The sequence below is a fragment of the Athene noctua genome, chromosome 2 (genome assembly GCF_965140245.1).
Source record: "Athene noctua chromosome 2, bAthNoc1.hap1.1, whole genome shotgun sequence".
Taxonomy (NCBI): Eukaryota; Metazoa; Chordata; class Aves; order Strigiformes; family Strigidae; genus Athene; species Athene noctua.
Window position 1 is genome coordinate 8181769 of NC_134038.1, and position 18608 is coordinate 8200376.

The following is an 18608-nucleotide window of genomic DNA, read 5'->3' on the forward strand; positions in this document are numbered from 1 at the left end:
GCTATGTGAACTATTACTTGGTGTTCCAGACCAGGCCTATTATTTCATGAGATCTGTAAATTCTGTAAGTGCATCTATGAACAAATTATTTATAAATAACATTATGGTAGTTTTCCTGCACTCTCCACTTAATCAGCTGATAATAATGTGATACAGACCTGGACAGGCTGGAGCCATGGGCTGAGCCCAACTGGGAGAGTTTCACTAAGGGCAAATGCCGGGGGCTGCCCTTGGGCCACAACAACCCCCAGCAGCGCTACAGGCTTGGGGAGGAGTGGCTGGAGAGCTGCCAGTCAGAGAGGGACCTGGGGGGTGACTGACAGCCGGCTGAACAGGAGCCAGCAGTGTGCCCAGGGGGCCAAGAAGGCCAATGGCATCCTGGCTTGTGTCAGCAATAGCGTGGCCAGCAGGGACAGGGAAGGGATCTGAGCCCTGTACTCGGCACTGGTGAGGCTGCACCTCGATTCCTGTGTTCAGTTTTGGGCCCCTCACTACAAAAAGGCCATTGAATGACTCGAGCGTGTCCAGAGAAGGGCAACGGAGCTGGGGCAGGGTCTGGAGCACAGGTCGTAGGAGGAGCGGCTGAGGGAACTGGGGGGGTTTAGTCTGGAGAAGAGGAGGCTCAGGGGAGACCTTATTGCCCTGTACAGCTCCCTGAAAGGAGGGTGCAGAGAGCTGGGGATGAGTCTCTTGAACCAAGTAATAAGCGACAGGACAAGAGGGAATGGCCTCAAGTTTCTCCAGGGAAGGTTTAGACTGGCTATTAGGAAGCATTTCTTTCCAGAAGGGGTTGTTGGGCATTGGAATGGGCTGCCCAGGGAGGTGGAATCCCCATCCCTGGAGGGGTTTAAGAGCCGGGTTGAGCCAGTGCTGAGGGATCTGGTGTAGTTGGGAACTGTCAGTGTGAGGTTAATGGTTGGACTGGATGATCTTCAAGGTCTTTTCCAATCTAGACAATTCTGTGATATTCTAAAAACATACAAGTTTAGAAGTCTGGCAAAGTATTTCTTCTAAAACTTCATTCAACACTTATGAAATTGGACTGATTGACAGCAGTCTTAAAGTATATATCAAGAGAACCACAAAGGCCAAAGCTATTTCAGGTCTCATCCATCTCAGTTGTATTTGGAAACCCTGTGTCCAAAGATAAGGCAGTTCCATTGCAGCTCCAGCACTCAGTTTGTATTTGAGCCTAAGCTTGTGACCAAGGTATGAGCAGTAAAGACAAACAGCTCCGAGATGGCTGAGCAGAGAGATGCAACCAGTGCTAATTTCCAACGGGCCAGTTTCTAATGGAAGTCTTTATACCTTGAGCACCAGCTTTATATTCACATAGTGAAGCTACATGGGAAGTCATTGACAAAATGCATTTAAGCACCACAGTCTCAGTTAACCCAGGACCAGCTTTTGGGAGGGACCTGCGGTTTCAGATGCAGACAGATCACACCTGGCTGCCTGAGCTGCTGGGCCAAGCCAAGACTGAGGCCCCAGCGCTCACAGGCAGCCCCCACTGGTCCCACTCGCCTGCTGAGCCCCGGCGGGGTGGGCTGACACCGCGCCTGCACTGCAGGGACGGCGTGGTGAAGGGGCACCAGCGCTCTATTGGAAATACCCCCCCAAAACGCCCTACAAAGCCCTTCAGAAAAAGCTCCACGCAAAAAGAAAAGCTGCGTGATGATTTCTAATACTTAGTGACCTGCTGCTAATGCAACAAGAGTTTCCCAATAGAGATAGCATCCAAAAACCTTCCCGGGTGAATTTTATCACAAAATTTCAGCATCACTATTTAAGATGCTCTATACATATCCTATAGGAAAGCTCATTGTGGAACAGTTCTGCTCTTTCCAGTCTGCTCATATTAATATTGCATAATTGCCTGAGCTTCCCAAATTCACAGGCAAAGATTTCTTTCAGCCTTATTTTTAAGTCATTAATTCCCTCACAAGCATTTTGTATGACTACACTTACATCATTCCCAACAGTTGTTTCACATGGTATTAACAGGCATCTGTGAAGACTTCAAGTGTCTGCACAAAAATGTCTGAAGAACAGATACATTAAGCTTTAAAAACATGATAAATCTTCTGTTGCATGCTTTTATTCAGTAGGCCAATAAAAACCTAATCATTTTTCCAGACCATGGATGCATGGTATAATAAAAAGGTCAAGGGTATATGATAAGTGAAAAGTATCTTTAAGGCTGATCTGTGTTACACAAGACAAATTGGACCACAGTAATTCAGTCTCAAAATCAAGTAGTAAGGTGCCACATTTCACCTTGCAGCCTAGGTGATACCATTAGGATATCTCTAGAAAAGCAGCAAGTGTTAACTAAAACTAAAGGTGTCACTGCAGCCTAGTTGAAGTGAAACAGATTAGCCCTTCACCACACATCAGGATTGAAATGGAGAAACTGAGTCAAGTCATGAGTAAGAAACTGATTCACTTTGAGAAACTCCACCTACCACAGAAGTTTCAGGGAAGCCTTGTAAGGAAGGCAGAATACTGCTGTTGCATTACTTCCTTAAAATAAGGACTTCTTGATACTAAAAAAAAGTTGGAAGTGGTCATGATAATTAGTAAAGAAATAGATAGAAACAGATAATTAGTAAAGAAAAAACACTAGTTTTCTGAACTTTCATGACTGCACAAATGAACCAAGAACACTATAATCAAACTGTGAAGGCAAGTCTAGAAGAAAAAAAAACACAGGAAGGGATCATGCTGTATAATAAAAATCCAGGAAAAAGACATGATGGACCTCAGTCTTCCTCACTTTTGCAGAAGTGAAATTTATCCTGTAACATTGGAGGTGGGTAGAAAGGGTGATTATTTTTACTTTACAGGTTTCCCCCATAGAGTTGTATTGCTGAAGTCTGCATACAACAGTGCACATCATTTCTGCTTGGTTGCAGAAAACAACAAAAAGCTCAGATCCTCAGTATGATGGTTAAGAAGCCCAGGGAACAAACTAGGCTGCTGACCAGAGACATCAGAACTGGTGCTTCACCACCACCTCTAGTTGATTAAGACACAGATCAAAAGGAACCAGTAACAAAAACTTTCATCCATTATCAGTAACTGGAAACACATGAAAGGAAGAATGACTTCTTTAAAAGCAGTCCTTCCATTTCTAAAACTTTAAAATATCATTATCCCAATGTAACAGGAAAAAATGGATGAAAATATCTAAAACTTCTTCCTTTCAAACACATCTCCTTTCCAGAGTACTGTTACTGGATAGAGGCAGTAAGAGATTACAAATGCATTTACTCTTCAAGCATTCAGTATCAGCGCAACAGCAACAATTCTGACTTCCTATATTTTGTCTGGTCTATGAAAAGGCATCTTCCCCTACTAACTACTCCTTTTGTACAACCCAAACAGATTAATAAAGTTGATGAAAACCAGTAAATCCTCAAAGGATTTGCAAATTCAGATTTTGACTGTCACTACATTATACCAAGATCAGCACAGCAGCATTTGTTAGAACAAATTTTCTTTTGGATTAAGTGCAAGAACAATGTCTACTGAAATGATTTCTAATCTTTTAGGTTTCCAATTATTTTGTCAAGAAAATCTTCCTAGAAAATAAAGACTTATAAAAGAACACCTATATAGGCTAAAAAAGTGAAAGATTTACCAGCTACAAGAATTAAACTGACATTTGTTTGCTGCCTTGCAACTTTGCTCCTGTTTGAGCTGCTAGCTGAAGCCAAAAGCCTGATAAACACATCAAAATAAGAAATGGAAGGCAGCCAGCAAAAAAGCAACTGAAAATGGATAATAGGAAGGAAACCCATTTAACTTTCCAGTTTCTTATTAATTTCACCTTGACAATAAGGCAAAATGATGAAAAATGACAACACAAAAGAACATTAAGTGATAAATATGACAAAGTTGAGTTCAAGCAAAGGAATATTTTAAGATAGGATAAACAAAGGATAACACATGCATTGCTCAGCTGTTGAGACTCAAAAATACAGCTTCTTCAGCTTAAAAATGTTTCTTCATTCCACCTCTCCAGTTGCTGCTCTTTTAATTTGCTCCTTGTCATAAACAGCCAGCCTACATCCACTATATATACACCGTCATTAACAGTGCAGTAAAGAGCCTAAAAATTTAGTCAAGATCCAGTGTCCAGACATGCATCTAATTTCGAAGCAAAGATGCCAAGAGATGCAAAAATCTACCAGTTTTACCATATTTGATTTAGGAGTTAATCACCCATTGCTAAAGCACTGTGCTTTTTTTTCCACTTGCACTTTTTTGGCCAGACATTTCATCAGTTTAAAGGGCCTCTTAGCACCTTTATTTACCTCTGTGAAGGTAGTAAAGCACTCAAACCACAGGTTAAGGATCACTTTCACAAAGCAATTAGACCAGCAAGAGGCCTACAGACTTTCTGAAGCTTGCAAAGCCTTGTGGTTTTTCCCATGATCTTATCAAAGATTAAGACATATGGACTTCTGCACCTAGAATGTCACAAGAAAATGAAATTCCCTACTCCGTATGTCCTTATGGTCTTAGCTTAAGGCCATAAAGATATTAATTTTCTAGCTAGTGTTGTACTTGGAAGTCCCACTCAGCTAGCAATATGTGGCTCTAAAGTAATTCCCAGAACTACCACCCCCCTGCCATGCAGCTCCCATCGTGCTGGTGGGACTCGCCTTCCCAGCTCTCAGGGGTAGATAATCCCACTTTATCAAGATACTCCACTTGCCTGGTATAAGCATCCTGTCCTTTATAATTTTCTATTTAAAAAACTGTATTAGTAATGTAAACATTAGGCTTGCAAGATTCCTGCAGAGCTCAGCTAAGAACAGTCAGTTAATTCACCATAAAATATTAGGTGTGTCAGTTACCAGCTAATCCATTTAAACATGCTTTTTACTGAAACTGCTAAATACTAATTAAAAAGTCATGCAATACCACACTGAATGCTTTAAAGAGGCTACTCAACTCTGAACTTTGATACCCAATTCTTTCAAATCAAAGCTCATCCTAAATTCTTAATTATACTTGAAGTCAGAGAGGATGGAAAAAAACCTCAGAGGGCAGAAAGGTTACATACATAGATTTTTTTAAGTACATGCAAGTTAAAGTCAAACAAGCCACAGGCCAGAAGAGCAGCCATTCAGCGCTGTGACCTTCTTTCTGATTTCTCCAGTAAATAAGTACTCAGAAGGTTACAGTTTTAATTTGCATGGCTGGTGTCGAAAAGGATTGAAAGTGACAAACCATGTCAGTCTAAATTTGAAACCTTTAAATTCGATCTCTCTCATTGACTGCCAAAGTAAGTGTGCAAGTGAATTAGAAGTCAGCTTTAGACTAAATGTGATCATTGGTGGGTGGCTGCAGGCTAGAGTCATGCTTCAGAGCAGATGAGCCTAGGGTGAAGTATGTATGATCATCTTTAGCGGCATTTCACAGCAGCCCTGTTAACATGCCTGGAATACCTGATAAATTGCTTCCCCAGCCATTTAGGAGACCAAGACTGGAATCTGTTAATAAAACCTATGACTTTCCCAATACAGTTTCACTGCAGTAAAAGCAAGGAGCCAACCATTATGAAAACGTGAAATTTTGAAGTGTTACTGAGCAAGGGAAGCTGAGACACGAGGGACAATCTTCTGAAATATGCCTTCTTCACTCCAAGTCTTATTACTTTTCATGCTGTTTTAAGAAAACAGAAATAGAACCAAAGTCAGCCTTCCCTGGTTTTACAGTGCTACCATCACACCATATCCATTCCTATTACTGTCACTTAAATTTCTCATCACACTGAGCCTGCCAAATAACCAATTCCCGCTGTGCATTTTCATAGACTGTTGTTTTGAAGTCTGATTACTAGAAGACAGCAGAAGACTTTCTTCTTTCTAGTTAACCTCTAAGAAAACTTAGTGACCTGCTGTCTAAAAAAATATTTGTCTGAAGGGCAAATTACAGAGCTATTTTATTCAAGTTAATAGGATGCCCTGAGTAATCTTAAAACTCAGATTTCTTAAACTATAATTTGCTTTACAAAACACCTATGACCTTCATAAAGTGTTTTGCCAGCCTCCAAGAGTAGGACACTTGAAACAAGTGCTGCTCATATGATTGAGACTGCAAGAAATGAAGGAGAGTTTGAGGTTACACAGCAACAGAGTACAGGTAACACCATTAGGCACTGGAAACAAGCAGCACCATGTATGTCTGTTCCATGCCATGAAATGCCTGTTCTCAGAGCAAAGTGCATGATTCAGTAGCAAACCGATTATTTGTCACAGCATATGTATGTCACTTTACTACATATCACCAAGTATACCTTTTAGGGTTATGAAAAAATAAAATTCTATTTCTGAAAAATTAAAAAAATCCTTGATAAGCACCCTGAAGCCCTTGCATATCAAGATAGATTTATTCATAAATCAATAACATCTACAGAAAATTTATTAAGTTCCTGCTTCAATCATTTTTACAAAGCTACCCCTTAGCTACTAAAAATTAAGACAGTTATCCTCCACCATGCAGAAAAATCAGTATACTTTTCCTCACACTCCATGTTCTCTGCTATTTAGGGAGGTGCTGGTCTGTTTTATTATTGAACTCCTACACAAAATTTGACACAAGAACCAGCAAGTCTCTACTGTTCACAACTAGACACACAGCTCAGTAACACAATTTAATATACAGCTAGCACATACAGCCATCTACTGATGGGAAAGCTTGTTATTCCTGTACATCTTGTTGACAATGTAAAGGAAGCCTTACCAATTCAAGCTATTACCTCACATCTCAAAGCTAAAATAAGCTCGTAAGGAAGAATTCCACTGGTACAACACACAGAGCAGTAAAAGTTCTCTCAGCAATGGCACTGGGACTCATAAGGATTTCAGCTGCCCTAACTTTGATTACAGAGTCCTCTCCACCTACACATTTAACAGTACACAAATCAAACAACTGCCAGGCATCCGTTTTAATGCCTGCCCTGTTACAAAACATGTCTGGTATCAACATGTTTTATTTACAGTCAGCTTTTTCCATCTGCAATTTCACATACTTCACCCAATATTCACAAACGCTTCCATAAATCAATACTATGCACAGATGTAAAGAAAACAATGAAGATAAAGCAACTCCTCTCTATACAGATCTTCCAATATTTTTACAGCACCACTCATGAACTTTAATTATGACAATCAACATTACACCTGCACGTTTACTAACATTTACACACAACCTCAAACACAAATAAGGTCCATCTTCAAAATAAAGGTCTCAAAAGTTAAAAAAATAAAGCTACTCAGTGCCTTGCAATGATAAACAAGAAACAAGCATCACTTTCACATACAACATTTTTCAAATTTTGCATAAATGAGCACCTGAGAGTTGTAAATGGGAAAAATATAAATCCATAGGTACTAAACCTTTGATTCTTCACAGTATGTCATTCTTCCCAAGGTTCTTCAATTACATAAGTTACAGTAAGATAATAATTGGACATAATGTTCCAGTTCCCATTGTCTGGTACCAGCTGCAAATTAACACTACTAGCATGGTCACCTTACTACCCATGTAAAATAAGTTTAATTCCAATCTATAACACGTTTAAAGGTTTACAGGAAAAAATCCTCTTTTTAGGAAGGCTTAATATTCAAATCTTAGAGCAAAGTATATAGTCAAGTCTCCTGCAAGATTCCTACTGTTCTAAAATTTAAGCAGCAGCTGAATGTTTCAATGACTGTTTAAAACAAAATTCAAGTAATTGCTCTTATATTTGTGTCCCAAAGAGACAAGTCAAATACCTGAGCAGAGTTTTAGCAAGAAAAATCAGCACTACCATGCAGGCACAATAAAGGATACTGATCTTGGATTTTAATGTTTTCAAAATGCTTAAAACATGGTTCTACTCAGTCAAGAGACCATGCCATCATCTCTTAATTCTGAAAAATAAATTAATAATACTGCCCACAGAAGTATTCTTGCAGCATCTTAGTTATCTTCCACATTGGTTTTTTTAAACTGAAAGGCTACCCTGGAACTCAGAGCATGTCAAGCTCCACTTTTTTCCCCATATCATTTAAAATTATGTAATTTGTACATACCAAAATTACAATATGTAATTATAAGCATAATATGCAAATGTGTCCACTTCCATTTGAGAACTATAATTAACACATTTTGTAACTCTAGGCACAGGACTTTTCACTAGAAACCAAATTTCAACATGCTTAGAAATTTGTTAGCAATCCGGTTGGCTCTTGTCTAAGCAGTACACACACTTCAATTCCTTCAGCATCTCAGAAGGATTTACCAATTGAACTATACAGTTCTTATAAATCAGCCTTGAGTTTCCAAAGAAAGTTGACTGATCTACAGTATCTCAGTTTCAGGTAACAGACAGTAAATATAATAGTATTAAGACATCAAAATGCTATTATATAATTAAGCTGTTTATTTTAAGCCCTTAAACCTCTGCTAAGACATTCTCACACATACCTGGCAGAAGCCAAACTTAGAAACATGTTTTATTCTAAATTTAAAAACTAAACAAACCCACTTAAAATTAGAGAAGCCATTTCATTTGCCTGCTCACTGAGCTAGCATAGAACTCATGCACCTGACATATGAAGTCAGAACTATTACATATATAATTTCCACTAATATTCTGCTTCATTTAACTGCACAGAATTATCACAGTTGAGATGGAAAAACAGTCACTGATAGTTACCGTCATGACAGGATGGGTTTGTAAAACATCTGATATTTCCCACTTGTATTATACAGTCACTTCACCTTATGTGATTCTCTGGTTCTACAGCTGCCTAAAATACCTCTTTTACACAGATACTATACAATTTTGCATTTTACACTGCTGTTAACCAGTTGATAGTTACCCTGCTTAATCTTTTCACCTGCCTCTAACATAGGAAACACTTCAGATTTAACACAAGACTTCATTTCCAAAGTAAAAAAATCTAGATATACTAGAATAAAAAGGTTGTATACATGTTCAACTATGTTCATTTTCTCACTGATAACAATTTATTTTTGTAAGACATGTAGACACCACATATTACATGATGAAAGCAGGCAGAAGTTTGTCTGTCCTATAATTTCTCATTTCAGTGAGAACCTCAAAAAACTATCATAGTCCCCAAAAGTCAAAATTTTGATAACAGTTATACAGTCATATCTACTTCTATAAATGCTGTAAAATAGTAAATCACGTAGTGCAGTAGCTTCCTAAAATAATTTACATACGCAAAAAATTCTTCCTTCACTATCTGGAGAACTTCACTAATTTGCAGCCTTAAGTTCTCAGTCATCAAGCTAAGTTTTAATTATTTATAGCAAACAATACAAGTATCTATTAACATAGCTCTCTCTCTCACTGTCAACAGTGACATTATTACAAATTCAGTTAGGAAAAATACACAAAATACCAATCGTCCAAGGGCACGCAGCTACAAATCACATGGCATATGCATTCCACAGCTGAAACCGAGACAGCTACTCTTAACTCCAGAATATTTCTGACAATAGTTGATTCTCCTCCTGATTTAGAGATGGGCATTGGCAGACCATTACACATCAAAAACTACAACAATGCATTAAAAGCAGCCCCATTGATTTAGACCTGTTCCTGTTAAAGGAAGCAGAGTACACTAGCACAGCTTTGTAATCACTTCACTTGAAGCCAAAATCATTTCAGCTGTCACTAAGTTGTATTAGAAGACCAGCTCATCACTTATTTTCCTTGACCATCACAAGCACGATATCAAGTGTTTGTCTCTCCTGAAACCTGAAAGTCACCTGCCAATTATACAATATTCCCAGATTTGCAGTAAATCATACTCTAGATCACAGAATTACTTTTCTATTCAGTACAGCATCAAAACAGAGCTCACACTGTAAAGCCTGACATGTAGAATCAGAAAGGGTAGGAATCATTATTTGGACTTACATAATTGCAAAAAGTAAATATACTTTTGGGTTTTTCAAAGATTCACCAAAACATATTGTCGGTTCTGTAATATTGAGTTGCAGAGCTAAAAGTTCCTAGGAAAGGACACAGGTTGTAGGCTCCTTTTCAAAAAGGCTCACACATACCTAAACAAGCTATTTATTGTTCAGAAACACCTTTCGGGGTTTGAATCCATTTAAAGCCCAAGCAGAGGGCAGAAGACCCAAGCTGTTCTACACAACAATTCAACTTAGAATAACTGAAGCGCTGAGCGATCGTGCCTCTGCTACCCTAAGAGAAACCTATGAAAGAGGAGAGATTTGGGAAGGGAGCCCAGGCTTTGGGGCTGCTCGGCAGAGATGCTCTGTCCGCTAGCGGAGCAGCCCGGCAAGCGCCGCTGAGCTCCACCGGGCAGCGCGGAGCGGCAGCCGGAGCCCTGCCCGGGCAGCGGCCGCCGGCGCTGGGGGGACCCCCCGACTGCTCCGCGCAGCCCTGCCAGGGGAAGGAGGCAGGAGCCCCTGAACACCACTAGCCTGAACACAAGAAAAACCCACCAAGTGTTTTTCTCTCGAGTAAACCCCTCACCGAGCCCCCTCGGCGGCCGCCACGAACTCCAGCCCGTCCGGACCCGCTCGCCCCCGCGGCGGGACGAGGCGACCCCGCTCGGCTCCCGCCGGCCCTCACCTTGGTTGACCAGGCGCAGGGCGTGGGTGAAGGACGGGTCCAGCGAGTCCTTTTCCGCCATCAGCTCGGGCAGATACTTCTCATCCATGGCGGCGGCGGCCTGGAGCGGCAGCGGAGCCGGGGCGCCGGGTGCCCCCGCGGGGAAGGGAGCGGCGGCGGCGCGGGTCCGAGTCCCAGGCGGCGGTAAATCCTCGGCGGCAGCGCTTCCCCCTGGCCGCCTCCCGCCCGGGGCTGCGGGGACGCATCCAGAAGGAAGCGCCGCAAACCCCCGGCCGGGAGCGGGGAGGGAAGGGGCGCGGGCCGGGGGGACGCCCCCCCACACCGGACAAGGGGCGCGGAGAAATCCCTCTGCGGAGGCGCAGGGGGCTGGGAGGGACGGAGGAAGAGACGCGCCCCAGGAGACGCTGACCAAGGCGGGACAGCTCCCGCTCCCCCTCCCACTCCCGCACACGGGCGCGTAGAGGCAGAAGCAGCGGGTGCGGCGGCTGGCGCAGAGCACACTCCCGCCCCTCCCGCGGCGCCGCGCCGACTGACGGGCCGAGCCCCACCGCGCCAGGTTTAAATACCCCATCCGAGACCACGCCCCCGAGGGGCCCTAAGCCACGCCCCCTGACCGCCGAGCCACGCCCAGGGCCGGTGCCCCGCTCTCCGGCTCCTCCTACTGGGCGGGGATAGCAGAGGCCTCGTCACTGTCGTCCCGCCTACTCAGGTGACGGCTCCTATTGGGTGGTGTGGCCTGTCAGTCAGGAGCCACGCGCAGCTTCTGGTTGGTTGTTACTCTTGTCCTTCCCCGCCCCGGTACGGGGTAGGGGTGGCGCTGCCGCGCGGCGCTGCGGGGACGCTCCCGCCGGGCTGCTGTCGCTGCGCGGAGCCGGGCAGCGAGCGCGGTGTCCCCGTAAGCCTCAGCGGACCCTCTGCGGAGAGCAGAGCCGCCGCTGGTCCCCCTCCGGGAGCTCGCGGGCCGTTGAAACGCGAAAACCCCACCGGCGCGGGCGGCTGCGGGGGCGCTCGGCCTGCGGGAGCGCCCTGAGCGCCGGGCTGGAGCGGGCGAGGGGAGAAGGGACCGCCCGCCGCGTCCCGCCTCTGCCGGCCGCGCTCCGCCGCGCGGGGCCCGCTCCCCCAGGCACCGGGGGGCGTGAAGGGGCCCGGGGGAGCCAGGGCAGCGGCCTGACCCTCCCCGTCAGATCTCTAGGGGAGGGGGAAGGAAAAACGGCAAGATGCGTTTTTACAGGAGGGGGAAACCCGCGGTTTCCTCCCTCGGACAGCGGTGCTCTCATTTATCCAACATTCTGTACTTACGCCCTCAGTAATACAAAGCACTTCATAAATACGAGCCGGAAAATCTTATTTCCGATGAATTACACTCATGGGCCTTTGTAAGTGGGTTTGTGTTTCAGGAGCAGCCTGTTTGACAGGAAAGAGGAGCAAAGTTTAAAATACCTTGCTCAACCCTATTTTCCTTTTTTTTTTTTTTTTCCAGTTGATACACTTGGTATATTAGATCATTATTCACTCCGATCTTTAGCTTTGAGGCTCTTCCTTATTAGACCTTAGGTGCTTCATCAATGAATCTTTGGTGACAAAAGCCCAAAGGAAGCAAGACCGACTGTTCTCTGTAACAGAGCACAAAGGAAAAGCAGAAAAATTACTAAATCACTGAAGCCAAAACCATAATGGTAAAGTAACATTTTAAACCAACATTTACTAGAAAAGCCAGTAAGAAACTTCTAAGTGATAAGCTACAGTTAAAAGACCACTGAAAATGTTCTTATCTCTGTAAATGGAATAATCACACATTTACTCGTTTATTTTATGAAAAAAAAAAAAAAAAAAAAAAAAGGTTTGCCTTGTATCTTAGTCATATCCGTGCAAGATGGGGAGAAAAAAGCTTTGAAGAAAAGGCTAGCCTGAGAAATCACTTACTCAAAGCTTGGAAGCAGAGGTTAAGGCTCCCTTCTCAGAATTACATGTGCTTTTTCACCCTTAAAACAGAAGGACCATATATTAAGATATCTTATTTCTTGTTGTATTTTACACACTGGAATATCTCATAAAACAATGTCTGATAAGTTGCAATATGAAATACACTTGATTTACATTCTCTCTACAACCATTCCAAATAAATCTTGATGCAGGATGAACAGAATCAAATTTACAAAGTTATATTTTAAAAATTCTCCTGCATGACATCGAGCTTGATGGATACAACTAAAACATATAAGCAACTGGAAGAACTTGGATTACAATGAATGTTTTATTTCAACCTTCAATATACATCTATATAAAACTACTGAAATGCAGCCATCTGTTGTGTTGTGGCAGGCACATACAACTGACACAGAACAATATGTAGGAGTATAATCTTTATTGAATGACCTGGAGCAAAATAATCCCTATCTTTGCCAGTAAAGCCAAAAACGTATTTAAAGTCCCTCTATAGCGTACAGCACCTCAGACAGAAAGGTAGCTATATTATTATGAATGGTGTAAGACACAATGTACCTTTCTAGAAAAGAGTCGCATTCTCCCTGGTAACTGATTAAATAAACATTTGGTGTTTCAAGAGACCACAGTATTTCTTCCCAAATTACACCAATTCCCTCTGGTTTACAATAGAGAAAGACTTACTGAAAGTCTGAAGATTTGTTTCTCACCAGGTCTATAATAATAGAGGAATTATAAAATTATCCACGTTTTACCCTATTGTTCAAACTCAAACCTGCACATAACAAGTGCAGGATATTGTTTTCTTCAATGAAATTCACTAGGATGTAATAAAACAAGAGGAGAACAGAAGGGATGGGAAATTATGAGCCTCGGGCCGTAGAAAGCAGCCTAGGATGTGGTTAGCTGGGAAAAGCCTGCTGAGCTTCTGTCCGGGAAAGGCAGGAAACACCAACTTCTTAAAGACTGGTTTCTTTCTTGCTACTAAAATCTATACAAAGCTTGAAAAGCAGCTTGGTGAAGGAACTGCCCAGCATTAGCTTTAGTACTCATAAATGTTTAAAAGTCATGAGTCCAAACTTTTAAAATTCATGATTTACATGTGTTTATCACTACTCTCCAATAATAAACTAACCAGGGATTTTTGCACATCCATCCTGCTGTCTATATGCATGTGGTAGCCTCAGGAAGTTAGTCTGATAGGTGTACATCAGTCGGGAACCAGTGTCAGACTAACGTCCAATACTTCTCTTAAAGCACCGGTTGTCTGACCGGACAGTGTGCCTGCTTAATTATACGCAAAAATAGTAGATGCCAGAATTAATATTCATACGTAACAGAAGCATTGGAACGTGTTAGTACCATTGCTCTCAGGGGTGAGATTCACTTTCTTACTTCTTGTGCCTTTTGATGCAGCCAATGGGACGTCTGGGGACTGTGTGTGAAGAGGCTGAAACTGAGCTTCATCCTCTCCCTGGTGTGTAGGTTCTGTACAACTGAATGCAGTCACATATTCCTTACTTGCTGGATCAACATAACAAACAGGATTTTCACCATTAAGTATTTGTTCCTAATATGGTAAGTCCACTTAAATATGCATAATTTTGCCTAAATTACTGTCCACTCATCTTTATATTTTTTGTGTGACTACTGTTACTACATTTATTCAATGATCATATCAAACTGCCACTGACTGTGGTAGATTTTACATGACTCTGATGTAGTTCTTGACTCTGATTTACCTCTGGGTTCATGATTTAAAGCTCAGACCACAACAGACTGTTATGGAATCATTATTTATTTGAGACTTCAGCTCATTAAAATGCACACAGCTGAAGACCTATAGAAGCAGGGTCTATTTTGGGAAATAGTTTGTCACAAATACCACATCTACTGAATATGTCCTTGATGTGACTCACCACAGTTCTGATTAGCATGTTGCTAAGTAGGTGCTGGCTTCCTTAGTGTTCCAATACATCACTTGCCAATTTCTGTTAGGCACATTGAAATTACCATTGCACTCCTTTCTCCAATATTCCTGTGCCCATTTCTTTTTTTCTTTCTTTTTTTTTTTTTTTTTAACTTACATATGGGTTACAGTATAAAAAAATAGGTAAGAGTAATATCAAGACATCCATCATGAACCATTTTAAAAAGCTCTGGATGCTTTCTTCTAAGAATTTATGGCTTTCACTTTCATGCCTTTTGCCGCATAGTTCAAAATTTAGGCTATTTTTGTCCCTAATGAAACTTACTTAATTATCAGCTACATTAAGTTTATTCTTTTAAAAGGTTTGTTATATTGTTTTCATATATTATACACTCTTCCTCTACTTTTATTCCAAAGAGAAACAAGGGTTGCAGGAAGAAAGTATCTTGTGTTACGAAAAAAAAAAAAAAAAAAAAAAAAGGTTTTAAGGCATGTAAGTTCTTTGCCACCATATTTGTAGTCACTATAACATGCCATAGTGTCACATGCACCTGTTCATCCGTCTTCTATTTGTTCTGCACCTTATTTTATAGTATTAAATATCAGAAATGGGCTGACAGGAACCTCATGAAGTTCAATGAGGGGAAGTGGAAAGTCCTGCACCTGGGAAAGAATAACACCAGGCAGCGGTAGATGCTGGGGGCCACCCAGATGAAAATCAGGTTGTCAGGAAAGGACCTGGTGGTGTTGGTGAACACCGAGTTGAACATGAGCCAGCAATGACCCCTTGCTGCAAAGAGGGCAAATGATATCCCGGGCTGCATTAGGAGTGTTGCTTACAGGTAATCCTTATCCTCTGCTTCTTACTGGTAAGGCCACACCCAGAGAGCTATATCCAGTTTGGGGGTCCCCAGTACAGGACAGACATGGACATACTGGATAGAGTTCAACAAAAGGCCATGAAGGTGATGAAGGGTCTGGTGCATCTCTCCTGTGAGGAAAGGCTGAGAGAGCTGGGACTGTTCAGCCAGAAGAGAAGGCTCAGGGGAGGTCTTACTAATGTATATAAATATCTAAAGGGAAGGTACAGAGAAGAAGGAGCCAGGCTCATTTAGGTGGTGTCCAGTGGCAGGACAAGAGTCAGCGGGCAAAAACTGAGACACAGAGATTTCCTCAGAACATCAGGAAACACTTTTTTACTGTGAGGGTGGCTGAGAATTGGCACAGGTTGCCCAGGGAGGTTGTGAAGTCTCCAATCCCTGAAGACATTCAAAGGCCACCTGGGCATGGTCCTGAGCAATTGATTCGCGGTGGCCCTGCCTGAGCAGGGGTATTAGACCAGAACACCTCCACAGATCCCTTCCCGCATCAAAGATTCCGTATTGTACAAAAGATAGGCAAAAAAGTTGGGGGTTTTTTAAGGATTATATGCCTTATTCAGGTTGCACATTGTATTTTTTCTATTGTATCACAGGGTCAGCACTGAGAGAGCCAAAGTTTTATGAAGATTTTTGTTGAATCTGAACTGATTATGTTGAGTTTCTACTGTTCCTGTGTGTCCATATCTGTGAAGAAAAAAAAAAAAAAAAAAGTATAGTATCCACAAGTAACTACTATTCTGATAAGCATAACTTTACATTAATGAAGGGCTACTCTTCTCCTTCTTATGTATTGGCCTACAGTGTGTTTCCTTGAATGAGTTAAGATACTACAGTAGAGCAAGTAAATGTCTAAATCTTTCATGTTACGGAAAACATCATCTGTGAAATCATTCAGACTGTGTTTCCAATACCATTTTCATCCTTCCCTCTCCAATTGCTCTAGATTTCTGCCAGTCTTAGTCATCATCTTCATTATGTTCTTCAGGTCTTGTAAAAAGAAAATATTTTTACTTGCTTTGAGCACTAACTCCGGAGAGTTAGATGCATCTCTATTCCTAGACATAACCAAAATGATTAACACCAGTTTTCCATCAAGTGTAATTGAATTTTAGATTGCATCGCCTTCTATCTTTTGCCTGTGACATTAGGATTTTGCCATCATGTTTTGTTGTTGTCTTGGTATAGTATCAATAATGGCTAATTCCAAACAGTCCTTCTAGTATATCATTGCACCTTTCTTAAAAATCTCAGGTGCAATAGTCATGGTAAAAAGCATTTTCTTGAACTGCCATCTTCCAGAGAGCTGAAAAGTGGGTTGCTACAATCTGCCTGGCCTGAACTCCTGGTATCCAGGTAGAACACAGTAGTAGGAGTATGTAGTAGTAGGAGTAGACTGTATGAGATTGGCAGAGCAAAAAGATTACATCATCTGTAGCAGGTAAATTTTAGCATTCCATGTTATTGTTCTTTTTAGGTCTTAAAAGCTAATGCACTGTATCAGAACACTCTCTCCAGTTTCTAGTGCAGTAATTGAGGCAATACATTGCAGAGAGTTCACCACCTTTTTCATTATATTCATGTATGTCATGATCTAAAAGGCTTTTTTCTTTCCTTTAGGCATTTTGCTAATGGCAGTTGTAACAGTGCACATAGTCCTGGAGCTGCATGCCCATATACCTTAATAAATGATATGCCTGTAGGCATCATGACGAACTTTATTTTCTCTGCTCTGAAGTATTTTGTGAGACAAAAAGAGTCTTTTCTAATTTTGTTTTAAATAAGGTGCAATGATTTTACAGCTCTCTGACCTAGTATTGGCTTTGTACATGTATTTATTAAAAATCTAGGTTTTTACATTTTTATTATACTTGGTAATACCTCGTGTAATTTTAATGATGCAAAATATATCAATATTATCATGGTGAAAAGACCTTCTTGATCCTGTACTGTAGCTATAAAGGAATGTTGTACTATTGATAAATTCCTCTGCTAGAAGACTTTGCAAAATTGTATGCTCTTTACTTTCCTGTTTTCCTGTGTAGTATGCATATAGAAGTGGTTTGCTTTGTGTTCTTTGTGACTGTCTTCTCTAGTGCTGGACAATCAACATGACTTACAAACCTTGATGCATCTGGTCCTCCCACATACCTCTTCTATTGCTCTGAATGTGGGTGATGCCAAATCCAGTACACTCTTATCTTTGTTATACCTGTCTCCTTCCTGGTTGCACCTCTTTTAGCCCATTGAGTTGTGTGCTAATGAACGTTCTCTTTTGTTCTTAGGACAGCTTTTTCCAGTGTGAAATTGTTTGTTACTAATTTTTTTCTCTTATATTCAGTGCCATTAAAAGCCTGTCTTTCAGACTGTCTTTCCTAACTACCAAGGCTTCATCAGCCATAACTTATCACTTGTCCTAGTAAGACTGATGTGTCTCACAACATTTATCTCTGTATGGTGATGTTTTCTTTAAAAATAAACAGAACTCAGCTCAGAATGATAATCTGTTTTCCTCTCTGCTTGTATGAGTTTACTGGATATCTGAGCTTTGAAAATACCCCTGCCTTTTTCCTTGCTACCTAGTGGAACGAATGGCTATTCAGGGTGAAGAATACTATCTACTCCAACCCTGAAAGAAACCTGCTGCATTAATATCTTCTGCATACCGCTCTTTTCTGTAAGACTTCTTTTCTGATCTACCCATGGCCCATTTCTTTCATTATTCTGAATGAAAATTGTAGATAGTTTCTTCTGATAATATATCAGAAAATATCATTGTTCAGACTGCTGAGATCCTCAGAGAGCTAGGGTAAACTAAAGTTATTATATAATAGAGGCCATTTGGAGATGGTAGTTTACTGCATTTGCTTTTAAACAGAGTTAACTCAGACAGAGTAATCATGAAGCAGTCTTATAAAAAGCATTTCTCAAGCTTCTCTTAAGGGAGAGGAGGTATAACAGTAAAATGCTCATTTTTCTTTTGAGAAAAAATTCTTGTTTAAAATGCTGTAAGATGGGGGGTTTTAGTCCAGGTGCTCAACTGCACCAGCTACTTCTGTGAGAATGAGCCAGAAATTCTTGAATGCTTTGCATGGCGTGATGAGACCAAAGTACACACAAAAATAATGATGCTTTCAAGTGACCTTCAAGAGTCTGCATATCTGAAAGTGAGATTATGAAGAAAAACAGCAGCTGTAGGAGAGCCCCAAAGGAACTGTTG

The 18608-nt window shown here is 41.4% G+C and overlaps 1 protein-coding gene across 3 annotated transcripts in view; it reads right to left on the minus strand.

The window, feature by feature from the left end:
- The window catches only part of KHDRBS3 (KH RNA binding domain containing, signal transduction associated 3), a 95846-nt gene extending 84686 nt beyond the window's left edge, over nt 1–11160 (minus strand). For all 3 annotated transcript variants that reach the window (XR_012633088.1, XM_074898394.1, XM_074898393.1), the window contains exon 1: nt 10637–11160. Coding sequence is in view for 2 of the 3 variants with exons in the window: in XM_074898394.1 (XP_074754495.1) it covers nt 10637–10724 (88 nt within the window). In the remaining variant the exon portion in view is untranslated. The remainder of the gene's footprint in view (nt 1–10636) is intronic.
- Nucleotides 11161–18608: the final 7448 nt, after the last annotated feature.